Source organism: Mytilus galloprovincialis, chromosome 4 (assembly GCF_965363235.1).
Source record: "Mytilus galloprovincialis chromosome 4, xbMytGall1.hap1.1, whole genome shotgun sequence".
Taxonomy (NCBI): Eukaryota; Metazoa; Mollusca; class Bivalvia; order Mytilida; family Mytilidae; genus Mytilus; species Mytilus galloprovincialis.
This window is the reverse complement of record NC_134841.1, coordinates 51,852,822-51,867,940: the sequence shown is the minus strand read 5'-3', so window position 1 is coordinate 51,867,940 and position 15,119 is coordinate 51,852,822. Positions and strand designations below refer to the sequence as shown.

The window sequence follows — 15,119 nt, the reverse complement described above, 5'->3', positions numbered from 1 at the left end:
AACATTTATTTTTTATATTATTATAATTTATGTTTATGTACCCGATATGGAGTTCTTCTGAAATTAAAAATCACTTGAATGGGTATTTCTGGTGTATATACATGTATAACACGTGATACCTACATGTACAATATACGGAAATGACACGGCTGGGTATTGTAAAGTTACTGAAGGTAGATTACTGGCAGGTGTATATCCCCGGGCGAAAAAAATACTGATTTGTGAAAACGGTTAGGTGTAATTTGTCATATTGTAAACGTTTGAATAGCGCTCATCTCTTCTGTTTTATAATATTATTTGCGCCAATAAATGGAACTTGACACATTCCCCATTTCCATTCTCAATTTTATTAATTGTGTCATATTTACCTCGATCTATTGCCCAAACTATTAACATAATTACACGTACATGTAACATAAGAATACTTACTTCAACTGTTAAATAACTTTATAATTACTAAAATTCGAAATTATATACTTCTCCTTCCGTATGCCATGTTTTTGTGTCAATTCTATCTTTCCATCAGGTCCATTGTGCACTTTTTTGTCAGTCTAAGTGCACTAAGGAGGCCCTTTCAGTTTGCGAATTCTGAACCTACATGTAAATACCAAAAAGGACCTCCTCAGTGCTCTAAGAAGAAACATTTGAAAACAAGTGTATAATATTTCAGTGTATGTAAAGTGCGGATTCTAAAATATCATTTTTACTGTATATGCCATAAATGTCTAATGTAGAATGATAAATAAACAGACGAACTTTTTTTAATTTTTGAAGAAAATGAGGAAAATTGGTTAAAATGTATATGTTCAGAAATACATAATACTAATTAATCAAAGTAAGAGATGCGAGCGGAGTTTTATCGCGCCTAAAGCCATCCAGCTGTGAAATATATACCAAAATAGGTGAATATTTAGGACATTTCACGAACAGATCGTGCAGGTGCTCTATAACTGATCATAACTAACAGGTAAGATGTTGTTGCAGTAAAAAATATTCATTTTAATACAATTATTAAAGTTGTATAACGTAGAATATGCTTTGTCATTCAGTTTCTTCACATTTAACTAAATTCCACCATGATGATTTCGTAATGCTAGTCATGTTTACTGTCGAATAATGATACTATTCTTTCATTTTCACTGTGGAGCGAATCATTAGTATTGTATATGCGGTGCATTTTCACTGTATAATTTTTTTTTTTTTTATCTATTACAGCTCATTTCTTTAAGCATGTAGAGCAAGACTTTAGTTGATTTGCTTGCTTTTTTTTTATTGGATAATCATTATGATAACACCCAATTTAATTCAAATATTAAAAATACAGGTTAAACTATGCCTATTCATATTGTTTAAAAATGTCAATCTTATTTACAAAGTTTGTATAAACAATTATACAAACAAAGCAAGCAAGCCAACCAAAGTTTTGCTTTACATGCATTAGGAAATAAGCTGTAAAGCCTTAATTTAGCCGACTTGCTCAAACAATAGATAAAGTAAGAGAAAGATTTGATAAAATTTAACTTACGGAGGAAAGTTTGGTTTTAAAACACTCTAATAAATTCAATAGAAATAACATTTATTTCAAATGTATTCCATTTAGTTTCTTATAAAGCGTATAGGGATCTTTATCCTTATTTTTTTATCCATTTCCATGACACTTCACTACTAATTACGTACATCTTGATATAGATTGCACCTTTGTTTTCCCGTTTAAAAGGTTTTACACTGGAGCCCTTTATAACTTGCTATTCGGTGTAAGCCAAGACTCTATGTTGAAGACAGTATTTTGACGTATAATGGTCTACTTTTATAAATTGTGAATCGGATGGAGAGTTGTTTCATTGTCACATACGACATCTATATATGGCTCAAAAACGAAACGAGACGGGATAAAAAGGGACACAAAAATCCACGCTACTTTTTTACTATATTTATGATGGGCTTAAAATGAGTCAAAATAGAGTAAAACATTAAAATAGTTGGTCGCATTTGGGTATAAGCGTCACGCCGGATTGCCGATTTTTTGCAAGCGTGACAGGTGAAAGTCAAATGATTGTGAAGTGAAAAACGGGAAATGAAGTCTAGCGGGACACGGATAATCACAAAAAAATAGAACTGCATAGTATAAGCGGGATACGGGAATCTGACAAAACAATAAGCGGAATACGGGAATCTGCCAAAACAGTAAGCGGGATCCGGGATCAGAACCCCCCAATGAGACCCCAGAATAAGATATTTTTGTATATTCATCCTATTGTTACAGTCATGCCTTCAATAACAAACGTATTCGATGCATGCATTTTTTTTTTATTTTTGATCCCTTTTTCAATTTTGTGGGGTCCACATTTATAGACAAATGTCCTTTAATATAGATATTTGGAATTCGTTGACATGCTGAATCTAACCGTGTATCTAGTTTGGGGATTGTTTGCCTAGTTGCTGAAATAGCCCACATAGAGTTCCAAAGGGTCTATAATCAACAAAAATGAATTGAAGCATGCATTTCATGTACAATAACCCATATGTGTATGGTTTTACCTCTGCGGTAGTATCCATTCGCGGATCTAGAATTTTTCATTAGTAGGGGCCCACTGACTGACTAAGAGGGCCCGCTGCTGTCACGCTCCAGTGATTCCCTATATAAGTTAAAATCAAGGAGAAACGTAATCTGAAGAATACAATATGACATTTTGAGAATCGCTTTTGTTACAAGTTTGAAAAGCTATATATTTGATGAAGAATGAATGAGGAGTTTGTATTTCAATTTGAAAATACATCTATACTATTAAACGAGAAGACCTCATTTTTGGTGTCGCTTCTCCTCCTTCCACAATAAATTGATCATTGTGACTATATGTCCTATAGATACCATGCATAGTCGCATTTGTCATCCATTCTTATGATTATTCAGTTTCGGTTATTTTGGGAGAAAAACGGAAAAAATGAAGTCCGGATATATGTCCGTCATCACTCCGGCTTTTATTCATAGACAACTTCCTCTTCCGTTTATATTTCCAGAAGTTTTTACATTACACATGACATACATGTACCCTATATTATCATGTTTTATTTAAGATTCATTGCCTGAATCGTTATATAAGAATGTTGTCCCAAGTGTAAGCAACGACCCAGGCTGTGTGAAAATAAACACAATCATTTTTGTTATTCATTGTCCCAAGTGTAAGCAACGACCCAGGCTGTGTGAAAATAACACAATCATTTTTGTCATTCACTTATCGTCACGTAAATAACGACACAGTCATAGTCTATATTATCATGTTTTATTTAAGATTCATGCAAGCCATTTTCACATTGCCTGAATCGTTATATGTTGTCCCAAGTGCAAGCCATTTTCACACTTATCGTCACGTAAATAACGATACAGGCATAGCCTAAATTATCATGTTTTATTTGTCACGTAAATAACCACACAGGCATAGTCTATATTATCATGTTTTATTTAAGATTCATGCAAACCATTTTAACATTGCCTGATCGTTATATGTTGTCCCAAGTGTAAGCAACGACCCAGGCCGTGTGAAAATAAACACAATCATTTTTGTCATTCACTTATCGTCACGTAAAGAACGACACAGGCATAGCCCATATTATCATGTTTTATTGTCATTCAATCACTTATCGTCACGCAAATAACGACACAGGCATAGCCTATATTATCATGTTTTATATATTAAAATAAGTAAAACATGCTCAACTTCATCTAAAACTACCTCGACCAAAAACTTTTACCTGAAGTGGGACAGACAGACGGACGGACGACCGAACAAACGAACGCACGGATGCACAGACTAGAAAACATAATGCCCATAATTGGGGCATAAAAATTTATTGTTAAAAGGGAAAATAGTGATTTGGCAAAAATGAAAGTAAGGTAGAGATTAGAGGGAGGCAGGACCTTATTCGGGGCGTCGGGATCGGGTGTTTTCAAGCTCGGTATTTGAGGATGGATCCTTACGGGATCCGGGAATATATTTTTCGATTTCGGGATATGAATTTCTTTAAATTCTGCATCTCAGTTTCATGGTTTTAAGCCCGGGATTTCGGGATCAGGACCCCTCCGATCGACAACCCCTCAAATTAGCATTAGTCGGTATTAGTCATTTATACATGATTCAAATCCTACAATTGGCATGTTAATAAGGCTCTCAAAAAAAAATAGCACTGATGAATTGTCATAGAAGCATATTTTTTAGACTAATAGATATATAAGCAGTTACATTTATTTCATGTTTGAAACGGTGCAAATTTTTAATTTGATTTGACTTTTACCAAAAGAAGCATTGTAGCGTAGCAAAGGAGAGGAATAATTGTGGTCGTAGGACCAGAAACACGAATCTAATTGAATTTAACAGAAAGGAAAACAAATATCGGACTTTGGAAAAAGGGAGGTATACCTTCTATGTAATTCTCCATACATAATATCTTTTACAAAAAATCATCCTGCAACAGTTCACAAGCTGTATATATGCCCGCGATTTCGCGGGTGTGTTCTAGTGTATCATAAATCCTAAAGTCATCAACTAAGTTTTTTTTCATTTGTTGCAAGTGCATTTATCACATAATTCTACAATAAAAATTCCTCGCATCTTTGAAAATTCGACATTAATAATGACTGCACTAACAGTGATAATTCATCGCATCTATAGTTAAAATGGATCGCTTTCAATAATCGATATGCTATATTATGATGTTTTTATAACACTTTTTTGAATTTTAATGCTTTGTTTGTATATTATAAAGACATATCACAATGAAAATATGTTAAAACGTAACTTAAAATCCTTTAACTTGATATTTTCAAAACGTAAACAAATACAGTTTTCCCATGATCCTTTATTCTACAATAGACATACCCGCATATAACAGTAAAAATGAACTAGCTGGATTCGCACTTTATATACACTGATATTTGCACAATTAAATGATTGTTTTATTGGCGCAAATGAATGTTGCAGTTTGTATGATTAAGTGATACAAAAAAAAAAAAAAGAATTCGCGTAATTAACTTGTGGCGCAAATTAATTCTTTTTTAGCCAAACTGGATATCGGCCTTCAAAACATTGTGTATACACAAACAAAGCAATATTTATCTTTTACGCAGTCAAGCCGGAGAATAAAAGTTTTTGCAATTTGTGTAGGATTTTAATTTTAGAATGCAACGAACAAGTAAGAAGATCGTTATGCACGATGAAAGGGAAAAATTTGGTGCGTCGATAAAAATTTCATGGATGCACTTGATAATTGTAAAATTTCAAGTCTTTAAATAACATCCATTTGTAGAACTGATTATTTCGATCCTTCAAATATATGTAGAATAATAATAAAGAAATATATTATTAAGTCTCTTTCATATAAATACTGTAGATTTGTATTTGATCATCGATTGCAAACATAATGTTCAGTGAGAAATATTTCATGTATTCGTACAGAGAACAAATCAACTTCTTTCAGAATACAATTGATTGGTTATTGAAGTAAATGATTTGCGACAGAATAAGTGAAACTTGGCCAGCAGCTTACCTCTAAAATAAAGAAATATAAAAAAAGATAGAGTTAATTCTGTATTTTACTCATACTGCACTTAAGCACTTTTTACAGTCAATACCGAAAATATGAAATACATCGATTTAAATTATGTACACAATGAATAATTTCTGTGTAGTTTTCCGTGTCTACATTTACATACGAGTACAATATAGTAAACTGTATAATTTGTGTATGTATTTGATCCTATGAGCTGTATATTAATTTTCTTACGGAATAAAGAATTATTATAGTTAAAAAGAAAAAAGAGAAACGGTAAATATACATAAAGTTTTGTAAATAGTTGCAAAGGACCACACGTAACTTACATGCCACGAGTTTTCATAGAACTTGGCAATTTTTGAAACGCATGTTTATATGCGATAAAGATCTAGTGCATTTGAGCAAATTAAAATCATGTTATATAATTATCTATCTATTTTATTTTCAACAAATTCACAAGTTTTGCATTTTTAAACCGCGTGTGCATATATATTTTAATGTTTTTATTTTAATTCCTTATATATGAACATGTCACGTGTATTATTCGGGCGCCCTATTATTCATTCGCTTGTTTAAATTGTGAAACATGTGACTTTACTAAGACTGTACGCATTTAAAGTTTGAAACAAAAAACTGCAATTGGCGCAAATTGATTCTGCCCAAACGATAGATACATCGAGGTCGTTTCGCTTAAGTGATTTACCTGTAAAAAGTCCGGGTCTCATCCATGTTTAAAACGAATTAATGCATGTTTGAAATAGCTTAACAGGGGCGTGGCCTATTAGTTTGACGCAACTAACCACTAACTTGATTTCAATTGATCGACTGCAGAGAAATCTATTTGACTGGCGTTAAAATGAATTGATATGAATTGAAATGAATTAAATATAATTTTTAATTTTTGTCAATCTTTATCAAATAACGATCAATCTCATTTAAATAGCGTTAACACGTTTTTGTCCGATCAAGTTAAATTCGGGTTACTAGTGTAAGTCCTTATGCTTGATTAAATACACATTCCTTTTTCTCGGGAAAATAGTTTTGACGTTCAATAAGCGCTAATTAAAAATTGTGTGCTAGCTCCTCTCAGTGATAAATGTAAGATAACCCTGAGAAATCTTCCTAAAATTTTATCCTTATGGGGAGACAATATAATTCGCGATCGGTTTTCATTTATAGTCTTTTTAAAACAAAAATGTTTTGTGTAGGTTCAAATCATTATTACCTAATAAAACCTTTGACACAAGTTTGAGGTTTCTGAAATGGTATGCTTTTGTCTTTGTGCGTATGGGTATGGCTTCAAAAATAATCAATTCCAGAATCAGAATGAATTTGAAGCAGATGCACTACTCTCACGGTAAATTGCCTTGCCAATCTTAGTATTCAAAAGTACAAACTATGTAGCTAAACTACAATTATAAAAACTAGGAAAGTTTCTTCAGGAATATATTATCTTAGCTTTATTTGGCAAACCTTTTAGGAATTTTGGTCCTCAATGCTCTTCAGCTTTGTACTTTATTGGGTCTTTTTAATTTTTTTGTATTCGATCGTCACTGCTGAGTCTTTAGTAGAAGAAACACGACCATGTGATTAAATAGGAACACTATTGTTTAACAAAGTGTGTGGAAGTGTAGAGTAAAAAGTAGAAAAGCTAAAAAATTTCAACCCAATCAAAAGGACAATTAAAAGCACTTTATTATATCCAAAACGTCCAGAGAAATTTTTACGCTTCACAAATTGAATAGTTCCACTACTTTTATATGCTTAAGGACAAAACATTAACGATCAATTTTTATTTGATAGTAGAGAAGGAACGCATAAAAAACAATTACTATAGGCCGAGGTTAAACGATATATTACGGTTTTAACTTAACTTTAGGTAACCAATACATAGTGGATACCGAAAATGTTCAAAATATGCATGTAAAGAGGGGCGAAAGATACCAGAGGGACTGTCAAACTCATAAATCATAAATTAACTGACAACACCTGGCTAAAAATGAAAGAAGACAAACAAACAATAGAACACATGACAGAACATAAAAAAATTAAAGAATAAGCAACACGAATCCCACCTAAAACTAGGGGTGATTTCAGGTGCTCCGGAGGGGTAAGCAGATCCTGCTCCACATATGGCACACGTCGTGTTGCTTATGTGATTACAAATCCGGTAAATAGTCTAATTCGGTAGGTCAAATTCATTAAAGGGATGGGGATTGTAGTTACGACGTAAGGAACATATCCGATATCATTTGTGAAACGGTTATTCCATAACGGTTAACCAACTCGTGATGCCGTCCGTAAAATTTACGAAGGGATGATTTCAACTTCACCATTTGGAACTCTTGATTAAATAGCTTCTTTGTGAGCAGCAACCCTCTATCAAGAAAATCATGATAGGAAATGCAAACACGGGAATATCGCTGATACTAGTATAATGCATAATGAGCTATACTGGCTCATCTTGAATTCAAATTTGGGCCAATACAGAAGTGGCTTGTTAATAAAACAATATTGATAAATGTTAATCGTTTAATGGGCTAGATAACATTTGACCAACATTACAAGAAGAAAATGTTCCTAATTGTAAGACCGATGTGATTGATATACATTTTTCAAAAATGTTAATCGTCAATTACCGAAAAGTTAATTGAATTGGTTACATATAATGCATTTAATCGTAATGGACGTTGTTGGTTTCTTTCTCTCTTTTCATTGGCTATCATTCAACATCGTCTTATTTTTGTATTGTTTTTGTTGATGTAAATTTAATATCAAAGTGAAAACCGTTCATAATTAAACTTAAAGATCATTATTTTACCGGTAAAAGTATTTGGATCAGCAGTTTTTTGTCGTCTTGGTGCAAGTCGCTTCCTTGCTTCTGCAATTTCTTTCTGTTTTCTTTTGTTCAAAAACAACATTATCCCGATAGTGGCTGAAAAAGAAAACATTTTATTGACAGTACGAAATTTCTTCATAGTTATGAATATGTAATAATCATTGATAGTATTTATTGCATTTATTGGTAGCATTCGCTAAAGTTTATTACTTTAGAATACTGTACAGCATATTTAGTAAATAGTGAGAGAAAAAAAGATAAAACAGGTTCAATGCACCATTTTCTACATAAGAAAAAACCTGTACCAAGTCAGTAATATGACAATTATCCATTCGTTTGATTTGTTTGAGCTTTTGATTTTGCTATTTATTAGCAACTTTCCATTTTCAACTTCCCTTAGAATTCAGGTTTTTTTTGTGATTTAACTTTCTTCACAGAGGGACAATTGTGTAGTATGCTGGAGTTTCTAATTGACAACATAATTGTTGAATTTGGAGGTAGACTTTTTCAACAAATTGTCGGCATTTCTATAAAAACAAAAAGTGCACCTCTACTTGCAGAACTTTAAAAATTTCTTATTTTCTTATTTGCATATGAATCAGAGTTCATTCAGACACTTGTCAAAAACAAGAAGATCAAAGAAGCCAGGTGATTTAATTTTACTTTCAGATATATTGATGACGTTTTTTCCATTAAACAAAGGCAACAGTAGTATACCGCTGTTCAAAACTCATAAATCCATTCATAAAACAAAATTTCCATTAACAATCCAAATTTTTCTGATTAAATTCTTTCGATATATCCCCCCAGAACTTGAAATTAAAGAAACAACAGACACAGCTGCCTCTGTCTCATTTTGAGACATATACCTCGAATTTGACATACACAGTCACCTTTGTACCAGAATCTTTGACAAAAGAGACAATTTTGATTTTAAAATAATCAATTTCCACCACCGTAGTAGCAATATAAATTGAGAATATCAAATTCACCTGCATATGGGATATACACTTCCCCACTTATTCGGTATTCAAGAGCTTGGAGTTCTTACTCAGACTCCTAAAACGTCTAAGCAGAAAGTTGTTGAAACCAGTGGTTTGATAAAGAATGCTCGTCATTTTTCTAAAAAAGTTCATCTCAACTTCACAAATAATACACGATGGTCTAGAAGTATAGATTTTTGGTATGGACATTTTTGTATTCTTGCCTTTCATTTTCGCTAATGTGCTTTGTCTATATGCCTTTTTATGTTTCTTTGATACATATATGACGTGGCTCTGTACTTACACATCCCGGCATTGCGTTATTCACTTTTGTCAAATTTGTGTGTTCTTATCTTTAGTTTAATGCTAATATGCTTGGTCTTTATGCCCTTTTATCCTTTTTTTTTTACATATTTGTTTGTTCTTCTATGGATTAAGAAAATAACACAATTTTGACTGATGTACCCTTATTGTTAACATTTTTACCTATTATGTCTGTTTGTTTTGTTCACACATCGATGCAATATAATAGAAATTGATGCGACTGTCATACAAGTGAGCGGTTTAGCAAGCTTTAAAATAAGAAATTGCATGTACCAAGTCAGAAATATGACAGTTGTTGTCCAGTAGTTTGATGTATTTCAGCTTTTGATTTTTCCATTTGATTAGGAACTTTCCTTTTTGAATTTCCCTCAGAAATCAGTATTTTTGTTATTTACATTTTTTCATATCATATCACTGTTTTCATACTTTGCTTATTCAATTAAATATATTTTTTTGCACTTTACGTCTATAATTCGTATTTAAATAAAAAGTCTTGTTGTTTTATAAGAAAGATAAGGATCGAACAACTCTTTAAGAATTTTACAAGCAATTTTTCATGTAGTCAAATAGAAGAATTAGTATCATAAAAAATGATCTCATAAAACAGTCAAGATTCTATTAATCTGCTATCCACAGTTTTGACAATTAGAAATAAATCTTTTTTTTATATTTTTGATCAAATATGTGTTACTCGTCATATATTTCGAGTGTACTGTCATCAAATATCTTAATATTTAGAGTCAAACTTCTATTGTTAAAAAGTGACCGAAGATACCATAGATGTATTTAAACTCATATTAAAGTCGTAAATAAACTAACATAAAAAACAAACATCGAAACAACAATAAACAACATAGAAAATAAAGACTGAGCAACTTAAACCCTACAAAAAACGAAGATCTTTTGTTCAAGATTTCTTTCTTACATCTAACATTTTTAACACACGATAGACTTGAAAGTGAAGAATAGCCTATTACAAATCATAATAGCTATGAACTAATGTGCAAATATAACAGAAATTGAAATTCAGTTGCCTTCAGTAATTAATGATATATTGAAGATAATAAATTGACTAATAGTCCAATGTTCATATGATGCTTGTTTGCACGACTGTCATTCTACATAAGGAAATCCCTGTACCAAGTTATGAATATGACAGTTGTTTACCGTTCGTTTTGTGTGTTTGAGCTTTTAATTTTGCCATTTGATAAGAGACTCTCCGTTTTGAATTATTTTTATTCGGTGTTTTTGTTATTTAACTTATTTTACAGATGAAGTTCTCTTCCTTCAGTAAATATCCATAGAATGGAAAACGTCCAGTATCTTGTATTATTGTATGACATTATATATAACATTCAATTTGCTGTAGAAATGATTTACTAAACAGTTCTAGTCACAATTGTTTGCTTAATTTGATCGACAAATAACGTCAAGCCTCAAATCTTATATTTGAAAGCATAGTTAAAAAAACACTTTATGATTTAAAATAGGTTATGTTTTAAATAGACCTTAACTATAACCACAGACATTCGACTGATGAGTTTTAATGTCACTTTGGTATTTTTTCACATCTCTTTGACGTATGTTTTAAGTTGAACGACGAATGATAAAGTTGTATTAAGTTTACAACTTACAGTAACTATGAATTGATTGGAAAAAAATTACCAGGTCAAAAGACGCATTGGTAAGTCTGTTTATATAAATAAATTTAAATCGTATAATTAATAGCCGCTTTTTATTCTAGAAACTAGAATTAAAACGTGTTTTGAAGAGCTAGCAATGGGTATGTTCTTGTGTGCAAATGTTGAATAGCTTATATAAGAAATAAACTTGTGTGTACTAGCCTTTTTCTGTAAAAAAAAAAAAGAGAAGAGGATAGTGATATCACAATGAAGTATTTCACTTACCAGGGACACATAGCCCAAGGAAAATAAATGTTAACGGAAAAGAAACTTCACTTCCAGAGAAATAATCATAGTGTTGTAATCTGGTGCAGTTTTCTATGGTGGGGATCGACTGTTCCGTCTGGTTTGAGTCTGCCTTTAATTGGCTTGGTTGCGGGCATGGATCATCTAAAAAAAAGAAACAAATAAAGAATTAATTAATTTGCTATTTAATACACTTGCAACATTAAATACTTTATTAAAAGAACCAAACAGGAAAACTAAACAAAAGCACAAAAAAACCAAACCGACTGCTTTTATACAATTTAAGGTAGATGGGGTGTCTAAATTATAATCCATAGAATCTTTTAATAATTTGCCAAAATGTAGTTCATATCCTGCTTGTTTAAAAACATTAATAAAAAGAATGGGTCACCGGACTTATTTTCACGCTACAGGTTGTTCAAAATTGTCAAGATTTTGTATAGATTATGCATGGAAATCCCATTTTTCCGCCATAAAACGCAAACCACACCATAGAATTTTGAGATAAAATATGAGAAGATAGCTTCAATATTATGCTTTCAGATAAGAAAAAGAAAAAATGGGGTCACCGAACTTGTTTTCTTGCTACATGTAAAAATGGGTAAATTCCTAACACATTCTATTGTAAAAGTAACACTATCTGGATTATCTGCTCTTGCATTTGAGTTGCCTCCCCTTATTTGACAAAGTTGGAAAAAAATGAATCAAACAAAAGGATTCTTATTTTTGTAAAATACAATCATAAATATGATCAAACATGGCATTTTCTAAATTATAATGAAAATTCTTACACATGAATTACCTACTACTATAAAAATTTGCACATTTCATCAAAGATCTAGACCTTGTTTTCTAGTATTTCAAAATCCAAGATGGAGGAAGACACCCTATCTACCTTAAAGACACTTTTACTAATGCTCGATAAAAAATATTTCAGGAGGGGAAATGCCCGTTCGATATGTATCTTTTTAAAATTATATACACATTCGCTTGATAAAAAACAACCCAAAGGATATACACCGTAAGATACACTAATAATTGTAATAACTTAGTGAGACATGAACACATGTTATTAAGATATAAACTGAATGGCAATTTCAATTGTCATCCGCTAAAATTTTCGTACTTTTGTACGGTTTCTTTTCGGGACTTGTACATAGAACTTGAGAATCTCTATGATATTTTTAACTTTCTTTTGGGTTTGAAATGATATGCATTTATACAGTACAGTAGCTATTTGTGATAACAAGTTTTCCATTCCGTGTATGATAAGTAAAATCACAAAAATACTGAACTCTGAGAAAAAAATCAAAACGGGAATTTCCCTAAGCAAATGGCAAAATAAAATGATAAAACACATCAAACGAGTAGACAACAATTGTCATATTCCTGACTTGGTACAGGCATTTTCAAATGTAGAAAAATGGTGGGTTGAACCTGTTTTTTTTTAGCGCTAAACCTCTCACTTGTATGAGTTGGAACTTGCGATATTTACTATGAAATCATGTTTTGCGGACAAAACTGTTCTTTCTAGGCATGTCTGTTGTGTAAAATGATTAATTGATTTTACAAGTGAAGGATGGAGAAAAAAGAAATTGAACATTTTCAACGATGGACCTTTAACTGATGGTATTTGCACCTTAATTTGATAATAACCTTGTGCAAAAAACGGAGGTACATATCAAATGCAATCGGAATATGTACGATACAGTCGTTAGTTCGATTTCAGTATTTCTGAAGAGTCAATTTGCTTAGTTATAATCTACCTTAACACAAAATAAACATGAAATGGGATAGTATAATAATTCTACAATAATAAATTAGTCTCTGATTAGGCTTTGCTGAGATAGAGTATTTAATGAAAAACTGTTCAAATTATTTTCTAAAAACAACAACAGATGTGTCGGAAGAAAAAAAATCAGTATTTCCATTGCACACAACATGTCCAAATTTGATAAGAAATCTTTGCAATCCACAAAGCCTCATTTAGTTAACAGACATATTGCCATTAAATAGGAGAGCTATATTATATTTTCTTTATTCATGACAGAAAATAGACAGCTTCTTTTCTCGGTCTGTTCGTGTCATCCTCATTCAAGGACATAACGATTATAATGAGTTTTTTCTTTTGTGCATAAAGACCGTAGATAATCGCATATCGCTTGTTTCTCTTCTATATTATAGTTTATCAATATGAGTAATCCCTTCAAATCTACAAGACAAGATCAAGAAGATTCTAATTTTATCATTATCATTTCTTAATATCCTATCTGAAAATAACTATACTGAGAACGTGTAACAAGTGTCTTTGTATATCATTATGGGCTGTGGTAAAGGACTACGGAAATAATTTCTGGTTTTGTTTTGAAAATTACTTTTATAAATACGATGTTCTTACTGAGACTTGAAAAAACGTCTGGTGGAAGTTCGCTGCTTGGTATTGTTGTCACTTTCAAAATTATGTCTTTCAAGGTTACACTGTTTATTTCTGCAATTGTTGCGTCATCAAACTGTCGAAATCTAAATGAATTTTGAAATCAACTGTTACTGTTTGAAAAGATAAAGTTAATAACATGCCTAACTTGAAGAACCGACCAATACTTTAGACTACCAAATTAATTAAATTTTAGGCATATTATGTATTCTGTTTGTCATAAATCGTATTTTTGTATTTGTGTATTTCAGATAATGCATGCAAATACTAGAAGTTAAAAATTGACCGGGAAGAATTATTCACTTTTCGGCCATGACACAACACAGCAACAATGACAATATCCAACGTTAACACAGCATGAGCTTGGTGACTCAATTTATCATTAATTTGTAATAATAATGTATTCAGTTTGATTATTGAACATAAGTACAACTTCTTGCTTGATATGTATATTTTGTTTCATGTTTATTATTATGTTTATTGTTGATTTACTGAAGGTGTGAGTTTGAGTCCGAGTTTCATGTGACCTATTGAAATATTTCCCTTTTTTCAACTAACTTCTCGTGCTTCGACTCAGTTGCCAACAATCCCGCGGGTGGTCCACTGGCACGCATAGACAACCCGATGAATCTTAGCTTTGTTCTTTCGATAATCTGTATTGTTCAAGTAGAGCATAATAACTGGTCAATGACAAAGTCCTGGAGCTAAATTATTTTTGAAAGCTTACATTATACCGTATCTATAGTATCGCTGGTTCCATGAAATTATAATTGAAATCTAGTTTGATAGTACACTATAAATAACAGCTGAAAAAATATATGACAAAGACAAGGCCTAACATAATAGCCCATGCATATAAGGTAAAATTTGCCTGAGGGAGTTGAAACCGTAAGTTTCTTTATAATTCATCATTTTGTAAACGGAACATTTAAGAAAGGTATGTCATAAATCGTGTCAATTCTAAAGTACTGGCCACTGAGCTGATGATACCTTATGGGACTGAGTACACCAGCAGAGGTAAAAATGTAATGAATGAACATCTATTCAATCATTTGCACGCGTCC

The 15,119-nt window shown here is 31.8% G+C and overlaps 1 protein-coding gene across 1 annotated transcript in view; it reads right to left on the bottom strand.

Annotated features, from left to right (window-relative positions):
• LOC143072400 (dual oxidase 2-like) overlaps nucleotides 1-15,119 on the bottom strand; it is a 76,477-nt gene that overhangs the window by 33,456 nt on the left and 27,902 nt on the right. Inside the window, exons 13-15 of the mRNA XM_076247313.1 lie at nucleotides 14,020-14,141; nucleotides 11,601-11,765; nucleotides 8,369-8,482 (exon numbers count right to left, since the gene is read on the bottom strand). Coding sequence (XP_076103428.1) covers nucleotides 8,369-8,482; nucleotides 11,601-11,765; nucleotides 14,020-14,141 — 401 coding nt within the window. The remainder of the gene's footprint in view (nucleotides 1-8,368; nucleotides 8,483-11,600; nucleotides 11,766-14,019; nucleotides 14,142-15,119) is intronic.